The sequence below is a fragment of the Phalacrocorax aristotelis genome, chromosome Z (genome assembly GCF_949628215.1).
Source record: "Phalacrocorax aristotelis chromosome Z, bGulAri2.1, whole genome shotgun sequence".
In the NCBI taxonomy this organism is placed as follows: Eukaryota; Metazoa; Chordata; class Aves; order Suliformes; family Phalacrocoracidae; genus Phalacrocorax; species Phalacrocorax aristotelis.
This window is the reverse complement of record NC_134311.1, coordinates 51,473,149-51,490,356: the sequence shown is the minus strand read 5'-3', so window position 1 is coordinate 51,490,356 and position 17,208 is coordinate 51,473,149. Positions and strand designations below refer to the sequence as shown.

The 17,208-nt window shown below is 41.7% G+C and overlaps 1 protein-coding gene across 1 annotated transcript in view; it reads left to right on the top strand.

Annotated features, from left to right (window-relative positions):
* Positions 1-15,869, top strand: part of RCL1 (RNA terminal phosphate cyclase like 1) — a 35,026-nt gene extending 19,157 nt beyond the window's left edge. The window contains exons 6-9 of the mRNA XM_075078393.1: positions 721-846; positions 3,593-3,749; positions 9,351-9,454; positions 14,373-15,869. Coding sequence (XP_074934494.1) covers positions 721-846; positions 3,593-3,749; positions 9,351-9,454; positions 14,373-14,523 — 538 coding nt within the window. The 3' untranslated portion in view covers positions 14,524-15,869. The remainder of the gene's footprint in view (positions 1-720; positions 847-3,592; positions 3,750-9,350; positions 9,455-14,372) is intronic.
* The last annotated feature ends 1,339 nt before the right edge of the window (positions 15,870-17,208 follow it).

Below are 17,208 nucleotides of genomic sequence, written 5' to 3'. Positions count from 1 at the left end.
ATGGAATTCGGAGCACAACGTGCTTTGTATATTTGAAGATCTGTTGGGAATATCGTTGAGTAAAAGGCAACTGAGTAAAAGGGCACAAAGGCAGTTTACCTCTTGTGTATGGTGAGGAGGTGCGTTGGGGTGAGCAGAAAGTGGTAATTTCTTCTTCCCTGGAACTGTTATCTTCAGAGTGACTAGACAACCAGTGAATTTGATAGCCTTACAGCACTGCAAAATAGTCGAAGAGAGCAAAGATTTTTGATTTTAGTCCTTTAAAATTGTTTTTTTCTCTTGTTAAAAGCTTTGTCTTTAATTTCATCTACCCAATTTCTCCCTTATAGAAATAGAAAGACAGGATCACCATCTTTAAATAGTATATCAGGAGCAGAACACACAGGCTTCCTCCATCATGAAAAAGCACAGAATGGCAGAACAGAAATATTAAATTATTGAAGGACATTTTTAAGATAGAGGTTTACCTAGTCATAATCTGTTCTTCTGCACATGTTCTGTGTACCTCACTTCAAGGCGTATCAGTGAAAAGGCTGTAGAAAGCGCTTATGTACGTGTACCTCTTTAAGTACAGGAAAATGGACCAGCACTCATGAACGGATCTACAGGACAAACAACATGTTTTCAGAAATAATGTGTTGGGACCTCTTGTCCACTTTTGCCAGTCTCTGGTTTAAATTTCTCTGTGACCACAATGAATTCCTTAGCTCTGAAATGTAGATACTCTGTCAGAGTGTCACCACAGATGGCAAACAGGATGGTGGAATCTGCAAGGAGCATCCTGAATAAATTCCTCCCAGACATTTATATCTACACAGATCATATGAAGGGGGTCAGCTCTGGAAAGTGAGTATCCGGTATTCACAGGGAACAGAAATGTAATTCTGCATTTGTTCATCTGCTACGGTATTCTGATCTGTAATTTTATTGAGTTTTAGACCACGATCTTCTATTTTGGTGACTTCCGTCACGGGAGAAAAAACTGAATGATCCACTAGATATATTTGTTTTACTTATGGTACAGGGATAGAAGTTGTGTGCTTTCTTAAACACAGAATGTAACACATCGCTACTGCCACTAAAGGCAACTTGAGCTCTCTTCACTTTCAAACCTGTTGCTTTGAAGTGAGATGAAGATTAGAGGTGCCATGGTATGTTGTACAACCTAACAACCAAACTTGACTGTACACCTTTTGATGGAAAACGTGGTGTTAAGGATAGGACCAAACTGTATTAGAAAGTGTTTGAGCTGTATGGATCATATTCTGCTTTACCGATACATAAATAGCTGGAAAAGCATCCTTGCAGTAGCGAGGACTAGAAAATTGAGATGTTAATTTACTGTACTGCACAGATTTGTTTGCCAGCAGAACACAGAAGTGATAGATGTGATTCCGACAATTTTACTGATACCTGTCAGCTTTGTTGTCTTCCTGTCACTTTTCATTGAGGTTGAAGGAGTTCTGCATAACTAATTTGTTTGGCTTCTGTCTGTATGCTCAAATCCAAGCATGCACATTTTTTTGGCACTGTTTATGCTTTTTAAAATATTACCTTAAAGAAAACTTGTTAGGTTCGTAACTTTATAAATCTAAAAATTGTTGACTCACTTCTAAATATTTTTCCTTTTTTTACAATCCATCATATCTAATATCCTGGGTTAGTAAGTCTTGTGGCTCCAGTCGGTTAACAGTGATCAGAAATTGTGAAAACTTTTCCAGGAGCTGTGGGTTTTGGGGTCTTATTTTGGGTTTTATCTATCTATAAACTGGAAAAGTTGAATGAATTGGGGCAGCAGCATTACGTTTACTACTTGCAAGGGTAGCCCATGAAAAGGCATGGAAAGAGGAACTGAATCCCTCTCCACCTTGCTGGTGCACGTGGCTTTCTGCTGCTGCTCTGCTGTCACACTCAGCATAACTATGGCACCAGTATGATTGCAGTATACCTTATACTAACATTGTGCTGCTTTGGCAAAGCTTTTTTTTATTACCTAGTTCCCAGTGCTTTGTGTGTATGTCTTGGCAGGACAGGGAAGGAAGGTAATATGCCTCGTTGTTTCCAGTGATGCCTCTGGTGATGAGTAAGACCAGCCAGGACTAGTTCAGCCCATCTGTGCGCAGCCCAAACCAAATTCTGATTTCAGAATGTAAAGTGCTGAACTGGAGCCAGAAGCTCCAGGGAATATGATGTGTGAGCATCTTCTGCCACCTATAATGTCTCTCTAAACAGAAACTTCTTTGTTCCGTTGTGAGCATTCGCAGCCAAAACTTTGTGCAGATGCTTCCTAATACTGTCTGCATGTACATGAGGCACTGGATGATTTTAATTTTTATTTAGGCAGATTGCCACATGCTACTGAACACTAACAAAATCTGCCAGTGGGTTTAGTTATTGAAAGATACTTGTCAAAAAAAACCCCAAACATCTTTGACACTGTTCTTGTCTTGCTGTCTAGATCTCTCTCTTTCAGAGGAAGGAAACATCTTTAACATACCTTCTGTGTTGCTCAGCAAGTGCAGGCAGTTAAATATGGGTGGGAACCACTGGCATCTTTTCATTCCTGCCGTACTGAAATTCCTCTGGGGGAACTATTGTTTTTCTGGCACTGGGAGAATTTGTATGTCTTGGTGTTTGGGGTTAGATTTTGTGGTTTGTTGATGTTAGTGACATTCCTTGCAGTTTTGGGTCAGGGTGACTTTTTTAATTAAAACGTTTGGGTGGTGGAGGCAGCAGGAGTCCAGAACTGTGGGAAGTTACGTTAACCGTATTTTGAATGGCTAGCTATGGGTGCTCCTCCAGAGCCTACAAATAAGAGAATCTTGTTACTTTTTTCTTTCCTCCTTCCTTACAACTTCGTGATTTCTCAGCAAGCTGTACTTGGCCATCTGTGACTTTCTGTAGCAAAAATGTTTAACTCCCTCAATAGCATTTTGTAGGATCCTAAGCTCTGAGGAAAATAGGGGGCTTTTGGTTTTTTTTTTTCTTCAAATCATATGTTCAGAATTCTTTCACGGTTTAATGATTTGGATGGTATTGAGCTGAAAGTGAAGTGATTGGAAATACAAGTAATATGGATCACACTTCTTTTTTTTTCCTGCTTGATGCCATGGCTATTGTCTAATATTGCTAAATATCAAAGCTTCTAGGGAAGGAGCTCAATCCCTAAAGAAAGTTAGTTTTGGTTTTGAATGTCGCAGAGAAGAAACTCCAGGTACCTTTGAAATGTTCATCAAATATGAATTAAATAAATGTGAAAGATACTTTTTTTAATAGAGGAGAATATTTCTGAGGTTTGGATATTTTATTCTGTGTTTTTCTTTTCTCTTTAAAGAGTTTGTGCCACGAATAGCCAGCAGAGTGGGTTTGGGGCAAGGGATACTGGGCTTAACTTTTAAATACTGTTGTTAATGTTTTTTCCAGGATGAATCAAATGTGTAGAACAGGACATTTGTCAGCAAGTCTGGATTCACAGTATTGTCCTGTGAGAGGAGCTATTTGTGACTTGAGGTGGAGATTGGCTGGGATTACTTCTTGGCTCATTGCTTGATTTTTGTCCTTAAATCAAATGCACTTTTTCCCTTTCTTTCAGATCACCAGGTTTTGGCATGTGCCTTACTGCAGAAACCATCAATGGTACTATTCTCAGTGCTGAGCTAGCCTCAAACCCTCAGGGCCAGGGAGCAGCTGTGCTTCCCGAAGAACTTGGTCAGAATTGTGCAAAGCTGTTGCTTGAGGAGATCTACAGGGTAAGTGGCCAATATGCTTTGTGTGTAGGCTGTAGCGGAAGAAGGTAGTGATATATTGGTAAAGGAAGAGGTGGTTTGTGGGCACCCTCAGACTGGTTCAGGTCCAAACAGAGAATGATCTGGTACTGCTGATGTCATCTTCATGCAGGTAAGGCGTGGTTTTGAATGGTTCCATTGACAGTGTAATGGCTTACTGGGCCATGTTATTTCACATGTCCAGAGACGTGACTATGAATCATAGAAAGCAACAGAAGAAAAACTTGCCACTACTATCTGCAACAGAATTCATCTGGCTTCACATGGGCTGTTACTTCTTTTCGTAATAAGCTGGAGGGGTAGTAGAATCAGTGCTTTTAAACTGGAATGGGGCATTATGAGTGGGAGAACATATGAGGAAGAAGGGGGCAGGGAGAAAGCAGGTAGGCTCAGTGGTGGCTGCTTTATGTGATGATGACAAAGTCAAATGTGCTGAGGTCTGCTGGTCATGCGAGGAATTGGCTGAATGGTTTGTTGGAAAGGAGCTAGGACGGTGTTTGCATGGGAATCTTAAGTGCATCACAATCTTCTACAGCATACTTTTTTTTAATTAAAATGTTTTTCATTTGTGGTGGGACTTTTAGTGGATGACCACCTTTCACTCTTGCACATGATTTGGCAATTAGCATCATAGTGAGAACCTACCTGCTTTTGTTGTGTATCTCCACAAATATGAATTAGTTGTTAGTATTGACAAAACACCTTTGGCCTTTAGGAGGCAGTCATCTACAAATTGTACTCACTGTTCTAAAAAAAGTAATTGCTGTGAACTGGAATAACCTGGTAGGACTTTGTAAAGTATTAAAATGCCCTTTATGAGATTCTGTATTAGGTAATGTATTCAATTATAAAAATACCCCTTAACCTCATAAATAACATCCATGCCTGTAGCACATAGTTCATCAGTGCCCATGTTATCTTCTCCTTTCCCTGCTGCAAGCCCTTCGTCTGTCTGAATTACCAACTTGCCCACTTGTTCCAGTCTTCCATTAATATTTGTCTTTGTTTATTCAGTATACACACCATGTTGCTAGAGGACTTTCCCTTTCTACGCCAGGATTCTTACGTCACAGAAATGCCACAAACAAATATTCTTCCCGGGTGCAGTCCAGACCCCTTGCATTTGAAAGTCCAGCAACCATGGAGAATGCAGTTACAACTAGTGACTGAAATATCTGTCTGTTTCTACAATTATGTAGTGACAAGTAGCTATTTTTATTTGGGGATAAATTGTAAAATCTTTCAGCTCTTCTCCCCAGCCCCACCCCCCCCACCCCCACCCCCCAAAAAACCCCCCACAAACAAACAGACCATCAGTTTAAAAGTTTGTATGTGTTTCTTTGTGTAAACCTCTTGGAAAACATCTTCAGGTAGTCAGATGATCGGAGGCATCAAAAATCCAATTTCCACATACTTTTGTCAGCAGTGGTATGTATTTTTTTCCTTTGAAAACCATCAAGCCCTTGACAGATTGAAACTAGTGAGGGAATTTGTCCAGATATTATAGTTTTTTCAGAGTTAGATGTCAGAGAACTTGAGAAATGGAGAGGGCTGGAAATGCCTGAACCAGGGGGTTTTCTGCTTTAGTGTACTGCAGCCATTTGAATGTGCTGAATCAAATTCTGCAAAGCACCAGGACAGTGAGGATCTCATGGAAACAGAAAAAAAAAATTTCAGGAGGAAACAGAGTCAGACAAGTCTTCGAATGGTAAAGTGATAGGCCATGAGGTTTCAATGTCTTCGAAGATCAGATTCTGAGTAAGTCAAGTGGTTAGCTGTGGCCTGCTATGGTACCTGGAAGGCTCTTTTATGGGTGGGCCACTTCAGTCCAAGAGTGACTGACAAGTGCTGAGCAGTGTACAGACTGCTTGTGGTCCTCCACTGTACCAGCTCATGGTGGGAAAGTTTGTGTTTGTTAGCTTATCCACCAGAGTACTCAGTCCTTATTCAATGTTCATTAATTCCCCACTCCCTCTGTTATAGGCAATATGGTGAGTTCTTTAGTTTCTAGAATGCACACTTGAATTCATGTATGAGAGACAGCTCACGCAGCACTAGCCAGGAATTTGGAAAGTTGGGCGCTCTCATTGATTTTTTTTGTTTTTTGAGTTTGGGTCAGTTTGATCTAGTGTTGACCCCAGAGAGAATACAAAAACATGTTGCAAAGTGTGCAATGTTTGTTTAGTTTGAAAATACTATTTTTTTAAGTTTCTTTGCCTAGATAAGATGTGTAGTGTAACAGGAGAAATCCAGGAAAGCTGTGTGTGGAGCAAGAACAGGTGGTAGAGCAACATAGGTTGCTCTGAACAGGCAGTCTTTTAAGTCCCACTTTCTTTACACCAGCTACTTACTGAATACAGGGCTCAAAGGATAATTTCTCTCTCTGGGAGATCCTCTCTTTATGAGATTGTTTCTCCATCTGTGTCTCTGCCTCTAGGTACTACACTGCAGGAGCCAGGAAGGGTTGACCAGAAAGGAGCATCCTGGGAGCACTGGAGATAATTCTCTGTAGAAGGGTTTTAGCTGTTGGGGTCACCCACAAATCTGCTGGAGTTCATTACTGTTTAAAGGGGCCCATGGGTATCTCTTAAAAGTGCTTACTTAATGAGTGCTTTTTTGTGAACTTTACCCCTAGGAAATATAAGGATTTGAGTCTTGCTATGTTAAGTGCTAAATGGTCCTTTTTACTAAGCCTTCAAAAAGAAATGAGAGGTCATGTGATTCTTGAAATCAGTGGAGCTATTTTTATGTGTATTTATCAATGGAAAGATGTCTGAGCTAATTGACTAATAGTAAGTGGCACAGCTGTAATCACAGTGGCCCTGAAAGAGGGAGCATGGAGTGTCTGGCTAGCATTGTCTTTACAAATCCATGTGCAGTTCTTACCTAAGCTTAATTGTAGAAAGCCAATATGCATTTTCCTCTTGTCTTTGAAAGGCCTTGGTTATGGGAGCTTTATGTAGCAGGTGATTGGCAGAATGGAAAGGCCTGGAAGAACTGGGAAAGGATTGATGGTTTATATTCCTTGTGATCATCAAAAATAGGGGAGGATGCAATACCTATTTAAAGCTGAGTTCTTTAATGAAAAAAGATCGAGTTGTTAGGGGGACTTGGAGAGGAAGGAGGGGTAAGGCTGTTTGTTTTATTTAACTAGAGCTAAAATGAGTGAAGCATTTCACCGAAGGCTTAATTTTCAGGATGGCCTTATTTCAGTGTGACAAGGCTCTGCTCCATTCTTCTGGGGGAAAAAAAAACCCAAACCAACCCCCCAAAAAACCCTCTGCATTTCACATAACAAATTATTGAGGTATGCAAGTATGTACCACACAGGTAGGGAAGGAAATTGTGTGTATGCCAAAATATAACCAAGACTAAATCAAAGCTGGGTTCAAGCTCAAAAGAATAATCCTCTTTGAAACACTGTTGTCTGATACCCAGAGTTGTGATATTTGTATGTGCATGTCAGCTGTTGTATTTGTATAACAACATTTCAAAATGGATGGGATTTTAAGTAATCTGTGTCTAATTGTTACATCCAGCTGGATCTGGCTCTGTTGTCAATGGAAACAGTAATGGAGAAACTGCCATAAACTGTATCAATGTGGGTTAGAAGCTGCATCCTAAGTTGGTAACAAGTGCCAGCTATTTTGGAACAAATGTCAGTACTTGGCTCTGACTTTGCTCATCCATTTCTCTTGGGAGGGTTGTTTTTGATTGTTGGACTCTTGAGTAAGTGGGTAAGTGGCAGGTGGACTGAGGGAAAAAAGTTGGGAGTGGCATGTCCTTCATTTGGCACAACTTACTGTTCTTGTCATTGTTAGATTACAAGCAAATCACTTAATTTCTCTATCTGGCAACTGCCCATGTGGGAATGGGCACAACAGCACATTGCTAATGCACAACAATAGTGGGGATGACTGACTCAGCGCAGCAAGAGGGCTTATGTAAGCAGCTGGGACATGATGGATGCATCATGTTTTGCTATATTGTTTAGGACTCCTTGCTGATCAAAGCTTTTGTATAAATTCGGTAATAAAAACAGATGTTTTATATTTTCAGCTTTAGAAAAACAAAAACAAGCTCATTAAATGCAAAGTTTTCATCCAAGTGATAAAGAGCATTTTGAATTATTAGCCAAACTACAAATATAGAAAGTCTGTGTCAGGAATATTCCTTACCAAACTCATCTGCTTCTTGTACATGTTTCAGATTGGCAAATATAGTTGGTGAGAGCTATGGCTCTATATCACACCAGCAAATTCAGCAGGTACCCTGTTCACTCAAGATAAAGCACAATTTTTATTAGACCCATAGAGGGCGTTAGGTTGAGTGCCTGAAGTTCATTTTGGTACGGCAGGTTCATGCAGCTAAAAGTGCAAGGGCTGCTGTAAGAGCATGTTGCTAGGAGTTAGGTCATGATAGCGAATGTAATGAAGATGTTTCCTTCATTGTGGTGTATCATTTGTTGCATGAAATGCAGAAGCGTTTTTCAGAAGAAGGAGCTGAGGCATGTCACACTGAAGCAAGGCCATTTTGAAAATTAAACCCTCAGTAACTCTTCTTGGAAAGATCCTCCTTTCTGCCTTCTCACTGAGTAAATGTGCTGAGGTTGTCTCATCGTTTTGTTTCCTCCACCTAATGTAGTCCAAAATTTATTTTCATAGAATCATAGAATCATTAAGGTTGGAAAAGACCTCTAAGATCATCATGTCCAACCATCAACGCAACACCAGCTTGCCTCCTGAACCATGCCCTGAAGAGCCATGTCTACACATTTTTTTGAACACCTCCAGGGATGGTGACTCCACCATCTCTCTGGGCAGTCTGTTCGAATGCCTGACCACTCTTTCAGTAAAGAAATTTTTCCTTATATCCAATCTAAACCTCTCCTGATGCAGCTTGAAGCTGTTTCCTCTTGTTCTATCGCTAGTGACCTGGGAGAAGAGGCCAACCCCCACCTCACTACAACCTCCTTTCAGGTAGTTGTAGAGAGTGATAAGGTCTCCCCTCAGCTTCCTCTTCTCCAGACTAAACAACCCCAGTTCCCTCAACTTCTCCTCATAAGACCTGCTTTCTAGTCCCTTCACCAGCTTCATTGCCCTTCTTTGGACACGCTCCAGCAACTCTACTTTTAACTTGCTGTTTTGCACCTGCTAATGCTGAACTACTTGTTTGAATGCAACTTTATAGTTACCACAAAGTGCTGCATTTTGTGGTATCTTCAAATGCACATGAACTATAATTAATACCTATTTTCAATTTACTGCAAAGAAATTCTTCAGTGCTTACATTCTGTGATGCTAGAAGAGAACATGGTGGGAGAGATGGGAGGGATCTTTAATGTGACCTTGTTACTTCATTTTGTTTTAGTTCAGTTCTTTTCCCAGCCTGCCATGTGAAATTAATTTGTCATTGTTACAAAATCTAGATTTTTATCTTTTTGGCCCTTGAAAATTTGGAGCAGTGATTCAGGCTTTTTAGTATATCTTTCTCCTTCATTACTCTCCTCCCATCCCAATTTCTGGTTTGTACAGAGATTAATTATTAAAACATTTTGGTTTGCAGGGTGGCTGTGTAGATTCAACAAATCAGAGCCTTGCTCTGCTCCTCATGACCCTTGGACAACGGGATGTTTCCAAAGTCCTGTTAGGACCTCTGTCTCCATACACGTAAGTTGTTTCGTTCAGTTTAATTACCCAGTCTTGTTTAATTCGCTACCTTTATTGCACAGCTATTTTTTGTATATGGAAGACTTTGCCTGTAGCTATGACTAGAACAACTTGTACCCACCTTCAAATGAGACAGGTGATATAAGTTAACTAGTGTTTATTTCTACATGTTAGAAGATGATTCCCATACTGTTCTATATTATTCCTCGTTCTGAGAATTGTAGAGATGGGGTTTATTCTTGGTTCTTGCTCTTGCATTGTATGTGTATATCAGTTTGCTTTTTGTTGCCTAGCATACACTACCATGTTTTCCTAGTGATGTCTCTGTAGCTGTGGCATTAAATGGCATGTTTCAAATGGCTAGCCAAACACTAAAGCAGTGACTGTCCATAGGAAACAGCTTCAGAATTCAATTCATGGAGCTGTGTGCAGCCCCCAAAGCTTTAGCTCTATCTGGCAGCAGACTTCTATCTAGTTCTTCAGTCTCAGTTTTTATTAAAGCTTTGTCTGCAGCTGGTAGTGGTTCAGAAGATAGAAAAAGTCTAAATTTCTTACATGGCTAGCTGCAACACACAGGTTAGAGGAAGGGCATCCAGTATCAAAAATTTCATTTACTCTCAGACTGACAAGTGCTTGACTAGATCACAGTTATTGCTAGAGACTGAGCAATTTTCCTCTAATCAAATAGAGGGATCGTTGTTTATCTGACAATAGCATCAAATAATAAGACTAGGAACTGTCCTTTTTCGGTTATCATGGTACCGGTGCTGTATACATGAAAGGTACAGTACTGTGATAACTGAAGAATGGTGGTGCCATTACACGAGACCTAGAAATTGCCTAGCTGCTATTCTCAACCCCTGATATCTTGGAAACAACTTTCATCAGATGTTGAGGGGAAGACAGGGAAGCACCCCACTGCGCAGGGGTAAAGTAATACCCTGTAAAGTATCATGTGAGAGGCTTACAAAGAGTAAATATCAGTGTTTGAAATGCACAGTTATGCATGAGAAACAAACCAATCATTTGTCATTGTCCAGTCTTATTTTTGTCTTGGTTTTTTTTATGCTATGAAAATCACACAAGCACACTGGTTTATTTTGTAAGCAGCCTGATTTCAAATGGGTGGGTTGTCACTTCTTCCAAGCTAAGAGTGTGTGGCAGGTCAGGAGCAGACATCCTGAAGCAGCATGTGTCACATGAGATCATAAAATCTGTGATTCTGTGAGAATCTGTGACTCATCAGTCCTATGAGGATCTGTTCAGAGATCATAAAGCTCTGTCTGCAGCACCCCTGTGCCCTCACTAAAGCAGCCCATAAAGGGCTGGGAAATTTGGGTCCTGAGCAACTCATCGGATGCACAGGCTTTTGAAGTTAATTGCAGTACTGTCATGTTCCACTTCATTGTCCTTTTCTCTCTTGGGGCTTTGACACCTCTGCATTTAACACTTTCACCCGGCAGAATCCAAAGCTATTTATAAGCTGTGTTACACTAGATTGGCTTCCCTGTCTCGCACAATGTAGCATGAATGTGACAGTTCAGCTGGTGGATGAGAGCCCAGTGTGGGGACATGGTGCTTTGGAATACATCCATCAGAATGAGGAAACATCTCCGAGAGTTTTGTATTTCCACAGGAGACATCCTTTGCCCCTGATAATGGGCATGGCCGTGAGCATGGCTGTCCTGAGTGGCACTGGGGACACCAGTCCCAAAAAGACCACTTGGCGGGTGGGCATCTGGATTACCTCCTGTCATCTTATGATCTGGATTTCACAGAAGCAAGCACCTCTCTGTCAAGCTGAGCGTAAAATGAAATGCAGGGTGCTGGCTATGTTACCAACTCACAGAGATCAGCCTTGCAGGACAGGCTAGTCTGCATGCAGGTGAATTAACATGAACCAGGGGTACATGAAGGAGAGCAACGAGAAAGCTTGAGCGCGCTGGCCCTTGGTTTCATGAGGGTTTAGGGGTTTCAAGCAGTGGGGACGGGGAAGGTGCAGCCCCTAAGGTGGGGCTGCCTTGGGCAGGTGCCTCTGGGCTTTTGAGGATGCTTTCAGTTGTTCCCCGAGCCCTGTCCAGGGTCTCTGTCCCTGCCTGCACCCAGCCCCCAGGCCTGTCTCCGTCCTCCCCACAGCCCGTCACCCAGCAGCTGTGTGTCAGGCCTGGTGCCCCCCGGGCTTTTCCCACTGGCTCCCCCTGGGGAGGGCCCTTGGCGGGACACTGGGGAGCGATACCAGGGCCACTGGAGCTGCCGGGCTGTGCCCTGTGCTGTTCTCAGGGTAGTGGAACCAAGAAGGCCTTGCTGGTACACCTGTCTTCTCTCTCACTGATCTGCGAGTTGGTCGCTTCGCCCTGACAGCAAGCTGTGATATGTGAAGAGGCTGTGTTCCTTTTGGTGTTGCTTAGCACGCCTCTGGAAAAAGACAGCACTTAAAGAGTAAAAAGTCTCTTTATCTTCTTTTTTTTTCTTTTGGTAGTAGAATGAATTTTTATTTGAAAGCATCTGACCCTGAGGAAAACCTCCAGCATGGCTCATGAAAACCTCCAGTCTGTCCCTGGGCCTAAGGAAAAGTGTGTTCAGGCAAGAACAAAGCAGAACTGAACACAGTCTAAATTTCCATCAAAACAAAACTTCTCTATACCTCTCACATCCTCCCTCAGTCCTCCAGTCTGTACACATACATTTGGTACAGCCTCCACTACTATTTGAGGTGCAAACCTTTCTACACACAGCCTGTATCAGCCTCAAGGCAATAAAACCCCACTTCCTGCTGCACTTTTGTCACATACCCCTGCCTTTTCCCCCTCTTTTCCTCGTATTTCAAGGGCTCTTACCACTTCTGCTTCTACTGCTGCAAGACAGAGCTTGCCTCTTGCTGCTACCAAATTCTCTTCTGATGTTCCCAGGCAGCTTCCCCATCTCTCCTGCTACTGCGAGCCTTTCCCATGTACCTGGGGGCTGTGGCAAAGCCCTCTTGCTTTTTTCTCACTCTGCCTTTATTCAAAAGGGAGAAGTAGAAAAGCATGGTTGTTCACATACATGCAAAGACAGGTATGGACTGAAGTGATCCCACTAATGTGTTGCAGAGTTTGCTGATCAGCTTTTAGGATTTCTCCCTGAGCCTCTGGCTCCACTCTGCCTCTGGCATTTGTACAGTTTATTCTGTGCCCTCCTTACAGTTCAGCACACCACTCCTGCTGTTTTGGGCTTGGCTGCTTTCTTGTCACACTGCCAGAGCTCTGGGAAAGGACCCAGCTAAGTAGGCGGCTGGTACAGAGCTCATTGCCTGTCAGCTTTACTGAAGTATTTGTGCCAGCATATGCCCATTTGCCTATTACAGCAGCAACCAGAAACCTTGCAGTTGAGGAGGTGTGGAAGAAAAGGCACTTTTCAGTTCTTTCTTTCAACTGTTAATCCATGTGAGAGATGAGAGAGCTGGTGTCCGTGCTGAGGCCAGTTCTGCACCCAGGAAGGTGAGGTGGAAAGGTGTATATAGCATGGGGAGCCCTGTGCCCATGTTCACCCTGCAGACATGTTCAGCTGACTGCCCCAGAGGTAACTCTCAGATCTTGCTAAGCACAGACCAGTGTAGGTAACAGCAGCCAATCTTTGTCTGGCTCCTGCTGTTTCCCTCCTCTCCCCGTGCATGTACCTGAGTGCAGGAGCAGCAGCATGCCCCCAACTGAAGTGGGTAAGACAATTCTTGCTCCTGCAACTTTCATTGTGCTTATTCACATTTTCTGTGAAAAGGGCCTGCCAGGAGGCTGCCAGAGGCCTCATAATGTTGCAGTGGGGACAGTCTTATCCTCTTGGTCTCGATTCCCACTCTGTGGGTACTTTCTCTTGATTTGGTGTAATGATGTAAGTGTGATTAGCTGGCAGTTTTGCTCTCAGCTTGCAGAGCAGAGGCTTCTTCCAGATTGCCAGCCAAACAAATGTGTGGATGGGATGTGCACATGCCCTTTCTTTAAAGGTTAAACTTAACCTAAGAAGGGCACATACCAATAGCTGCAGGAGATTAAACCTTAGTTCAAGACTGTAGACTTTCTTGCGGCCATGAGTGGAAGAGACCAGACTTCTGTCAGGAGCAATTACCAATTTTTTATTTTTAGCTTTTCAGTGTAATTGCTTGTTCCCTGTTCTGGGGAAGCCAGTAGGAATATTTTTGTGGCTGGTTTTGGTTTTTTTTCTTTTTTTTATACTTTTCAGTAGTTTTTCATGTCACTCGCCCTCCGGTCAATGTGCATTTAGGAGCACTGTGTCTGTTTAGTCTCTTCATGCCTTTCATTCTAAAATAATAAAAGGAAAATCACTTTCTTCTGAAAATAAGGAGAGAAAACAGGAAGGATTCTGAGTCTGAATGTGATTCTAACAAAACATTTAACTAAAAAGTGGAAAAGTTAAAAGTTAGTAATAGAAATCAAGTGCTTCAGGATCTGATGTCTCTCTTCTTACAGTACACATCCAAGGCCAATTTTTGGTTACCCCTGTTTATCATTTATTTCTACTTTAAACATGGGGGGGGGGGGGGGGGGGGGGCGAAGAGGGGGAAGGTGTACCACAGGTTGGTATGGGGTTCATATGGCCCTGATGGAGAGTCTGCATTATGAGTAAGTGCCCTTGCCTGGGTACATATCTTCTTTCTCTTCTTTCTTCTTACCTCACTATTTTGTCTTGCTATGTTACCAGGGTTTTGTTCCTTCTCTGCTCATACAGAAAGTGCAGTAGTTTCAGTAGGGGTCACTAGTCACTTCTACAATACAAGTGAGAATAACATTTGGAGCCTGTGGGCTTGTTTCTCTGTACTAAGGATTATTTTCATGTTCCATTCACTGTGCTCATTGCGGGGATCAGTTCACACCACTAATGGGCTTTCTCTTTTGTTTCTTAAACTCTGTTGTTTTCTCTCCCTCAGGATTGAGTTTCTGCGGCACCTGAGAAGCTTCTTCCAGACCATATTTAAAATTGAAACAAAAACCCCTGGGGAAGAGCACATGGGTGGGGAGAAAGTCTTAATGACGTGTGTTGGCATTGGATTTTCCAACCTTAGCAAAACTATACGATAAGAAACATCTGCAGACTTCATGAAATGGTGTGGCAGAAAACACCACAAAGATCTGATAAAACCTGCCTTTCCCTGTGCTTATTCTGGCACAGGGAAATCAGTGACGATTCCAGTGCAGAGGTATCCAAGCTTGCTGCATGTGAACAATAAAGCTGACTTTAGTCTATTTAAACCTGCACTGTTAGTAAATGCAATGCCAGTATTCTGTGCTGCGTGGGATGGCTGGCTGCATTCTCAGCTGGCTTGGGACACTTTGCACTGTATTCCACTGCATGGGACACAAGTGCCTCTTATGTCCCTGTGCCCCCAAGCCTTAATGCGGTGGGTGCTCTAGTTTTTTGTATCTACAGACTTCACTCAGCTTTTTCTGAAAAGTTTAGATAGAGAGGGAAAAGAAGATTGACCAAAAAGAGCTTTGCAGTGCAAAACAAATGATCACAACAGAAACATTAGACTATTGCGGTAATTGCAAAAACAATATTGGCATGGAAAGAAAAGTAAAGGTGTGACAATTTTTTGTTTATACATAGCATGTGTATAGAATTTGTCAAATGCTTTACCCGGCTTACATTGACTAAATTATAGTTCCACAGGAAGGAAAAAATCATGTCTTTTGATTTTTTGTTAATGTTAGAATACTGCAGAAGAGATCACAGCCTATACTGACTTGTTTTAGCCTCCTCTGCAAAGATGGGCATGGGAGGACTCCTTGACAGTTTTTGACTTATCACATATATTCTTTTTAGGTTTGTTTGGCGTGCCACACACTGCGGTTCACAGTTAATTGTGGAAAATCACAAAAAAGCTGTAGGCTTTGAGGGAGAAAAATATATTCAGTTATGCCATCACATCTTGTGTAGCCACATCCTTCTGAAGGAGGGAATGATGGTGTGTGGGCACTGCTTGGATTGGCAGGTGCAAAAAGTTTATACCAGGATATAAATTTTTGCCCAAGAAGGGCTTTTGGTAGATTCCACGCAAACCTGCTGAAGCTAGTGCTGAAGTCCTGGTACAAGGAAAGAAACTCATACTTGACTTCCGACTATACTGAGTGTGTCTGGAGTAAAATAAAACCATGTCAAAAGCTGGTATATATAGAGAGCAAATACTAGTGACTGTGTTATAATGGTCTTACAAACTTTATCTGATGCCACTGTAAAGTGGGCATTACCTCTGTAATACGAAAAATGTATATTGGACCCAAAAGGACTGTGACAAAAAGTTAGGTATTTGATTAGTGTTTTATTAACTATTGCAGGCTGTGTGAGTCATTTTTGTACTGTACTTTGTTCTTGCTGCAATCTGTCTAACATGTTTTGGAAAAATAAAGTATTTTTTCCTAAATAAGGTTTTATTTCTCTTTAAGGCAAAACAAACAACAACCAAAAAAAAAAACCCCAAACCCAAAACCTTTTCTCCAGCCCTATGAGGTGGCATTTCAAAAGATAAATGGCTATCTTGAACTGATAGATCAAAAGAACAGCTTTGGGAGTTGCCAGGGTGGGAGGAAGGGAGAGGGTGAGGCCTTTATAGTTTACTAGCTTTCCAAAATTTGATTTGCAGCTAAGGAAACCCTAAATAAAACAGTAGAATGTGAAATAAAAATCTTTGACTACATTTTTAAAATTTCAAGTTATATTAGGAAAAGGTATGTGGGCAAGAAAGAATTTACCTTGCTCCCCTCTGTCACCTATGCAATGAAAAAGCTAGAAACTCCCCAGATTGAAATTGCCCTAAATACTGAGAGCTGCTGATCCAAAAGGTGAAATGTACAAGCTGAGATGAATAGCCGCTAGAATAAAAATATAAAGCTTACACTAATTAAAGTTTGTAGCACAGCTGGGATTTCCAAAATTGGCCTAAGTGAAAATTTGGAAGTATTGTCACAACTTTAAAAATAAAAATCTTCATTATCTTTAGACTTTTAAAGCTCTAAACTTCGAAGCTGTGACAGCTTTTCCAAATGTTCCAGCTGCACCAAACGTAGAAAGGGCAATGTGTTGCCCAGGTAGCAGATTCTTTAGCAACAGAGTCATAAAAATATGCGTGCTTAACTAAACCTCAGTGTTAGACTGGTAACCCCTAGCCCTGCTGCAAATTGCATAGCTCTACAGCGCACTTGCTATGACTCAGAATTGCCTGAGAATTACAGCGAAAAATGTATATATATGAAAGGAATATGTTTTTCCAGAACAACCAATCTCTGGAGAAACAGGAGCAATTCCAGAGGAAGTTTCAGGTAAGACCTTTCTTAAAATTGTTTGACTTCACATTCTGTGGAAAGTACTTACTAGGAGGAAATTCTACAGGTAAAAGCTGTTGTTTATTGACACAACAGCGATTCACATCTGTTTGGTGGACTGATCTCAGAAGTAGTGAGATCGTTCAGTTTTAGAGCTGGACAGAGGAAATGAATTTTTGCTGAAGACAATTCATGCTCTTTGTAGCCACAGACTTTATGGTAAGGGTGCTAGTTACTAGGAGATGCATCTTTCCTGTCCATCATGGCGGGTTTAGTACTCAGATGACTTGAATTTTAACTGATCAGCTGTATGTGAATAATCCTATACTCTTTGAGCTATCCATCAGCAATTTAGTTAATCCCTTTGGGTGACCAACTATGATAATACCCTTCTGCTGTGATTGGAAACTTCTGCTTACAGAAAGCTTCAAGGCTGGACCACAA